At 37.1% G+C, this 8,566-nt stretch overlaps 1 protein-coding gene across 5 annotated transcripts in view; it reads right to left on the bottom strand.

The window, feature by feature from the left end:
• Nucleotides 1–6,189: 6,189 nt before the first annotated feature.
• The window catches only part of EDA30 (O-fucosyltransferase family protein), a 57,979-nt gene continuing 55,602 nt past the window's right edge, over nucleotides 6,190–8,566 (bottom strand). For all 5 annotated transcript variants that reach the window (XM_010248840.3, XM_010248837.3, XM_010248838.3 and 2 more), the window contains exon 11: nucleotides 6,190–7,179. In XM_010248840.3, the coding sequence (XP_010247142.1) occupies nucleotides 6,726–7,179 (454 nt within the window). In that variant the 3' untranslated portion in view covers nucleotides 6,190–6,725. The remainder of the gene's footprint in view (nucleotides 7,180–8,566) is intronic.

Here is an 8,566-nt window from a genome sequence, read left to right as displayed (position 1 = left end):
AAACATCTTTGTATCAAGGAAAACCCAGATTTACTGTTTCTGGCTGAAACAGAATTAAATGCAGCAAACAGTATGCACATAGAAAAAAAGTTGTAGTGTCAATACTTCACCTTCCATGAGGCACAAGATCAATGGGGTGGTTTGTTTTGTTGTTGGAAACAAGATATTGCAATCTCCATTGTCTTGAAGAATAATAGCAGAGTAATCCACTGTGAAATTACAAATGTGTCAAATGATGAGGTGTGGTACCTCTACTTAGTGTATGGGCATCCACAACGATCCAAAAGAAAAGATTATTGTGTCTCTGAGAGAAGTCCACCAATTGAGGGCAGCTAGATGAGTCTTATGTGGGGATCTAAATGATATTATCTCCGAACAAGACTATGAAGGTGATAGATGGAAATCTTCCTCCGCTCTCATAGTTTCAATAGACTTAGAGGTGTAAATCGGGCCATGTTTGGCCGGCATGACACGGCTCATGTGTGGCCCGTGTAAAGTGTGGGTTACCATTCTGGTCTGCAGGCCGAGCCGGGCCATACTTCCCTCCCTTGGGATGCTTTGGAGGGTTGGCTTGGCATGGCCCACGCAGACCTGTGCCATGCTGCAGGCCTGGCTGGTCCATGGGCCAAGTCTTGGGCCAGGCCGGGCCAAGCCATATTTTTTAAAAATTTTGAAAAAAGTAATGAAAATTTTTACATAAATTAAAAAAATAGATAAAAAAATCAAAAAGGATCTTAAAATTTTATTTTATATGAATTTTGATGTACACAATTGTTTATATATATAATAATAAAATGAAATAATATAAAAAATTGTATATATATTAATATATTATATAATTATTATATATATACAAAATATACATATTATATTATATACATATAATATATATAAATATATATGGAACGTATCGAGTCGTGCTACGACGGGCCACGGGCTGGACCGTGCCGGGATGCGGGCCATGATCATGGCCCGCTCGGTCATACCGTGCCATCCAGGTCCATGGACTTAAAACCTCAGGCCCGACATGACCCATACAATCATGCTATGCCTGGCACAGCCCCACAGTCCGTTGTGCCAGGCCGGGTCAAATCATGCTGGGCCGTGCGATTTGCACCTCTAAATAGACTTATAGAGGACTTCCAAATAATTGAAATAAATAGTAGAGGGCCCTCTGGTCAAACAAACAATCTGTGGCAATGGTGCGAGAGAGACTCGACGGATGTCTGGCCTCTCAACTGTGGTTACAAAATTTCCTGACGAAAATACCGTAATTAATCACACGTTTCACTCAGACCATTCACTTCTCAATATAAAAGCCAAGACATTTTCAGGACCAACTCAATTCCATTTCCAGCCCATATGGACAGAGCACGATGAGTGTGAACAAATCATTAAAGGGAAATGGGAGAAATCTATTAAAGGAAATATAAGCAAAGAGTAATCACAAACTTAAAAAATTGTAAATTTAAGAAGCTTTCAAGCTATGGAATTAGGAATCGTTTGGGTACATACAAGATAAATTGAGGGAGATATATAAAGCAAGCTACAACAATTGGAGAAAAAAAGTGAGGTTTTGGACATACAGTCACAACAGTCCTCACTTCGCAAGGAATACAATACCTGATTAGTACTTTGTACTTCGGCTCGAGTGATAATTTGGTCCCTGAACTTTAAAATGCGATAATTCAATATCCAAACTTTTAAAATGTGACAGTCCAGTACCCGAACTTTCAAAATGTGACAATCCATTACCTGCCCTTAACCAGTCCATTAATCAGCTGTTAAGTGACATTTGAAGAGTCAAAAATGCCCTAAGAATGTCATCTAATTCTCTTTATCAACCATCCAAACATTGACAATAAAATGAACAGTCCCGAATTCTAGATTCTTGTAAACAGTCACCAACTTTTTTGAATAGAAGAGGCTAGGATTTGGGACTGTTCAGTTTTTTGCCAATGTATGGATGGTTGATAAAGAGAATCAGATGGCATTGAAAGGGCATTTTTGACTTTTTAAATATCACTTAATGGCTGATTAAAGGACTGGTTAATGGCAAGTATTGGATTATCACATTTTGAAAGTTTGAGTACTGGATTGTTGCATTGTAAAATTTGAGGACCAAATTGTCATTTGAGCCAAAATACAGGATACTGATCAAGAATTTTCCCTTTGGCTAAAAAAAGAGATAGGAACACCAAATATTTTCACCAGATTGCAAATTTCTTAGGGGAAGAAATTAAGCATAAAACGAACTCTCAATAGCATTTAGACAATTAGTTCAACAAATAAGTGGATTTACACCATCTAGAGAAGAGGTTTGGCAAGTGGTGAAAAATATAAAACCCCACTTCACTGGGTCCAGATGGATTGACACCCTTCTTTTATCAAAAGTATTGGCACATTGATGCTGATGACATTTATGAGATGGTAATCCAATTCTTCCAATCGGTTGAATCGAAGGTTCCTTTTAAATGTCATGAAGAAAATGGGACTTCCAGAAAAGTGGCTGTCTAATTGAAACCCGCATTGGTAACCCTTCAGTTAGCAAGGTCTTCACCCTCAATAAATCACCTATTATTTGCATTGTTTATTATTCTACAAAGCGGAACCTCAGATGTTGAAGGAACTACAAGAGCTTTTTCTTGAGTTCCAATCCATGACAGGTGAACAAATTTACAACTTCTCTTCAGTGCTAACATGCACAGGAGGAAGAGAGAAAGTTCATCACTCACTTATTGGGGATGAAAGAACTGAGTTCAAATGAAAAATATTTGGGGCCTAAATTATGGGTTTACAGAAGAAAAATGCAAGCCTACAAAGGAGTTGGTGGATAAATTAAAAAAGTGAAATTTCAATGTGGAAATCTAGTCTCCTATCACAGGCAGGAAGGACAAGAATGGTTAAGGACCAGCTTTGAGATAGAATGCCTACAAAGGAATCTTTGGTGGAAAGTGGACCACAAGGCAAGGAAGGGAATGCACACTATTGGGTGGAGCAAGATATGTAAAACAAAAAAAAAAAAATGGGGGACTTGGAATTAGGAGGTTATGGGAAATGAATCTAGTTAGCTCTCTTTGGGAAGCAAGTTAGAGACTACTAAAGGAGCCAAATTCTTTGTGGGCTACTATGATAAGAACAAAATACCTCAAATCAGGGTTTATTTTCAAGCAAAAACCAAGACCTTATCACTCTACTTGCTGGAAACAAGTGCTGAAGGTAGCTCAACTCTTAAAAACTCATCTCTCATGGCAGGTTAAAAGATGGTAGCTGCATCAATGTTCTTTATGATCCATGTATTCCCACATTGTTTTCTGATTTTCCAATTGTCAAGCAAGAGCATTTTGAAAGTAAAAGACTTGTTATTGTCAAATGGGTCATGGAATGTAAAATTGATCAAGTAATGTTTGAATAACAGATGCTAGATCATATTCTTCAAATACATGTTTTCTCACAGTTTCAGTATGATCTCTTTCTATGAAAGCACTCCAATTCCCACCTATACATAGTAAAATCTGCATATCAAAGCTTCCTAAAACAACAGCCTTCATCTTCTTCTTCTACCATGAGTATTTGGAAAATCAAGATTCCCTTCAGGTATCAATTGTTTATGTGGAAGCTGTTTTGGGGAGTGCCAACGAAGGACCGATTAAAATTTATGAAAAAGGAAGACAAAATATACAACCTATGTGGGAGGGATGCAGCTGGAAACTGCTCACCATTTATTTTTTACATGTAATTATGCTTCAGCTGTTTGGTTTGCACTGAACATTAATTTCAATCAGCATCAATTGGATCCAAAAAGAGATTTAAGCTGATCTCTTGCAATGGATTGCTATTGCCATGCATTCAATATGGGATGTTAGAAATAAAAGAATCGACAATAACATCATTCAGGACCCAAGCTGGGTTTTTTGTGAGATTTCAAATCATTTAATCACAACAGATGATGTTCCAGAGTGTTCACATAAAACAACTTCCATAATTCAGGACACTACCACATATACATATACACTCTATGTCAACGGCTTTTCTTCTTCTAAATCCACATGGTGCGGTGATAGCAGCAGAGGCATCTAGAATAACAGCTCAAACTCCCTCTGAGGCAGAACGGAGTGCTGTTTTGCTGGGTATAAAAGAAGCAAACAAGAGGAACATCTCTCACTTAAATGTTCTCTGTGATTCACTCATTCCTTGCTCTTGGAAGGAGAAATTATATAGGCTGCGTTTGGAAACGAAGCAAATAAGTGTGAATGTAAATATGTAGAGTGTAGAACGGTCCATATAAATTGTAAAGCTGGGTTAGTTTTGCATGGACAAATTTACCTTTTTATCAAATGGACTTTTAGCTGTAATGGATGCAAACACGAATTCCAATAAAACATATGCCTTTTTTTATCAAAAAATGCAAATTTACTTCTTTTTTATTGATATACTTTTACATCTTATTATCAAGGTAAATATGCATTGAAAAATATATTTTCTCTCATTTGTCAATGCATACATGCAATATTGCCAAACACAGGAAAAAATGAACCAAAGTGCAAATTTACCTTGAACCGGGATTTACACTCTATTTGCATCGTTTCCAATTGCACCCATAGGGACCAAGTGTTCAATATTTGTAAGTTGTCATATCTTAAATGTAGGTAGACGTGTAAATGATATAGTCCAGTGTACCAGGAGGATATATGAGTTTACTGTTTCAATTCCCGCATGATGGTATGGATGTACAGGTTTTCAGAAGGTTAATTTATAGATCTTTACTCGGCAAAAAAAAAAAAAAAAAACTTGCTTGCAGTACTTAACAGGGATACAGAATATTAAGCAATGAAGTGTGCAACAATATAGTTTTCAGTTTTCATGTGGTGTTTGCCATGCTTTTAGAGAATCTCTGATAATTTTTGTGATTCCATGAATCACTTGATTTTATGAAAATTATCCAAACTGTTGGACTCAGAAATTCATCTTACAAGATTCAAAGCATTGATGTTCTAAATACGCACATTTTGCGTGCTTACAATCGAAATATTTTTTTATTTGATAATCTGACAGGTGATAGGTAACATCAACTAACAACGATCAAACAATTAAAATCACCTACTTCTAACTTATTTAGAGTTTCGGTTACCCTGTAAACCGAGTTTTAGGTCGACACTCTTTTGTATAATGATTCTTTGGAGCAAAATTTTAAGCAAAGATAGCCTTAAGTATCAGGTAAACTGAATCAATATGCTTTCATGGTGGCTCGATACTCCCTCTTTCTTTTTTGAAGAAAGAAAGCTTTCATGGTGTTCATGGTTGTCAACTATCATTTTTGCATCAGCCTTACTAATCATGCGAAACATAGTCCTAATAAGAAAGAGCCTTCAACTTAATTGTATATTTCACTGCTGTGCAGTCTCAATTTAATGACTTGGTAGACCTGAAACTTACAAGGAATTCGGTTATCTCTTCTAATCAGGCAGCTGCTCCTCAAGCATTCAATTGGTCACCACCACCAGACCTTAAGATCTGGCCTAGCCCCCCTCCCAAAGTCGGTGGTGCCGGAGCGAACCAGCTAACAAAGGCTGTGATGACTTCTTAAAGACCCCCAACCCAAGTCTCCACTACAACCAGCTGGTTAGCACTCTGCGTAGCAAATTGAACTGCACAATTTTGTATTATTGAAGTATTTGTAAGATTAATGGCATCCATATGTATCTCAAACTTTCCACCCAAGGTTCAAAATCCCAAATTTTCCACCCAAAGTTCAAAATATCGATACATATCAGCCTGTATCAGCTGATAGTATCGGAAGTTTTCCGATATGCCCCTACAAAGGGTGTATCAAGGTTTTGATCGGTTCAGGGGGTGAACGGACCTCCTTAAATCAGCCCCTCCGAACCAGATTTGAAAAAAAAAACTAAAGAAAATCTACTGATACTGCCCAATACGCCTCTACCGGCGTATCGGGCATATCAATATTTTGAACCTTGGGTTTGATACGTATCGGATTTTGAACCTACTGAATGCTGTTTAGAGAGATTTAGGGAGTTTCTTTCTATTTAAACATAAAGAAATCCTCTGAAAAATTAACAAAAGAAAAAGAAAAAGAAAAAAGAAAAATGAAGTATCAAACCTTATAAACACACAATGTACAATTTTTGTGTATCGTGCGTGTCAATGTTGACTGTAATCGGATGGACTGGCAGCAAGCATTCCCTTGGACAGAATTATATATATTGAGAAATCATCACAAATCATATCATGAAGCCTGACATGTATAAGGAACAATTGCCAATATTGGTGTCACTTACAGATCTTGCCATGTAAACTCAAAAAATTGTACAAGTCTGTCTGCCGTATATGTAAGAGAAAGAAAAGGGAAAAAAATGACAAGGATCGTTGAAGAGGCTATCACTGAAGAATGCACCTCAAACGGAAGATGAAAGGTGGTAAAAAATTTGTAATTCTCCTGCATAATGCACCTCAAACAGAAGATGAAGCTATCACTGAAGAAATCATCTTGTCCATCTGCAGTAAGCTTTGCAGCACCCCCTAATTCTGAAGAAAGAATGTTGATCCTTCTTGCCTTCAAAAATTTAACACTAATAGCCCCAGCTTCATCCTAGTGGCATCTGCCACCCCCAAGTAAAAATCTCGATGATGATGATGAGGTTGCTGGTAACTGATTGCCAATTCAATGAGCTGAGCCAGAAAGAATTATGTATACTCATCTGTTTCTAATCATCAGGATCCATTTCCTCATCTTGTTCTGGAGGTGGAGATGCATCCATTCTGCTGCCACTTTCATCGGATTCTGGCTCATCCAAATCTATTTCATCTTCTGATGACTTAGTTTCATCGTTTCTGCCTTCTTGTGCACTGGAGGTCTTCAGGGAAGCCATTTCTAGACCATGCTGCATCCATTTGGGGCATTCATCTTCACCTCCATACAATAATTGGCCATCACTTCCCCTTACCGCAATTGGAATCTCAGCAGATCCTGGAGTTCTACATGAACATTCTGGAAGCGGGTGAGCAAGAAACAAAGTTGGTTTTGACAGGCGGAATTCCCTTATGAGGCCATCCTCTCCCAAGCTTTTGTTCAGATGTTCCCTCATTGCAAGCGTCCAATTACGCTTTGGATGGTATAGTTGATCATGAGTACTATTAAACAGTTCAGCAATAACTTTTCTGTTCACAAGAACAAGGAAAACAGTATTAGAAAAGACACTCGGAAAGTTATTAAAAGATCAATACTAACAATTAGAATATAATAATAAAGAAGAAAAGCTCTGATATCATTGTTACAATATTTTATAATAAAAATAAGGATAACCTATAGTTTTGTGCATTTACTAACACCTACCCCCTAGTTTGTGTTTTATTAAAACACCCCTATAGTTTGCAACCAATTTACTTATTGCTGGTTTTCTTAGATGGAAGTGGAAAATTATGTTTTTGACCAAATTAATAAAAAAAATGGAATATCGACATTGCCCCTAATAAATCACTTAATTTATGGTGAAAACAGCCCTTTCCAAATCTTCACTAACAGCCTTCTCATCAATGAAGAACCTCTTATCTGAGGATACACTCAAAATGGTGCTCTTTGATTCCTCCACAACCTCATCCCTATAAATTGGGTCAATTAGACAATGCTCTTTGATTCCTCCACAACCTCATCCCTATAAATTGGGTCAATTAGACAATGCTCTTTGATTCCTCCACACCCTCATCCCTATAAATTGCGTCAATTAGACAATGCTCTTTGATTCCTCCACACCCTTATCCCTATAAATTGCCTCAATCAAACTAAAGTCTTTCCCTCCCCCCTCTGTGCACGTATGTGTGTGTGTGTGTGATTGTGATTCCTCTGAATCTCCAGCTTATATTGCTCCTTTGTCTATCGAGCTCTGCAAATCTATAACTTTTGTTTTGTAAGATGGGGATTTTAACACTGCGCCATTTTACAAAATTTCCAAAGCCTTTTTCTCTTTAAGTTTAAATTTTCATTCTTTGTTTCCTAATCTTGGTTCTATAGATTTAGTTCCACTGATCAAGCTAACTATTAGTGTGTTGGAATTTGATATTCAGAAAAGAAATTGTAGGGCTCCTCAATCTTGAAGAAAGTGTGTTCTTCCATTCTCAATAACTGGTATTGGTATGCTTTCTGGGCACTCATTAGAACACCTTTTGAATCTGAAAACTGAAAACAATTTACTTGTTGAGAGTGTAAGGGCATTTATGTCCTTTCATGTTTTTTTTCTATTTGGGCACCTATTCAAGGGCCCATTTGTAATTTTTTTCAATATGTTAACAAAAAATATTTTAGGTTGTGAACAGTAATAAACCATAGACTCTCGACAGAACCTCTTCTTCTTCTTCTTCTTCTTTTTGATGAATGAATGGTATTTTATTAAATAGAGATAGAAATAGTACAAGCATGAAGCACCCTAAGAGGAGGCACGAGGTGTTACCTCCCCTTAAAGGTGGTTCCAAACCCAACTCTTTTCAGATTGCAGTTACAAAATAGCCAAAAACAGAGAATACCTTGAAGCCCCTTGTTTAGCTAAAGAAT

The sequence above is a fragment of the Nelumbo nucifera genome, chromosome 2 (assembly GCF_055504915.1).
Source record: "Nelumbo nucifera cultivar China Antique chromosome 2, China Antique-T2T, whole genome shotgun sequence".
Classification (NCBI taxonomy): domain Eukaryota; kingdom Viridiplantae; phylum Streptophyta; class Magnoliopsida; order Proteales; family Nelumbonaceae; genus Nelumbo; species Nelumbo nucifera.
Note: the sequence above shows the minus strand (reverse complement) of the source record. Positions and strands in the feature narration are given on the sequence as shown.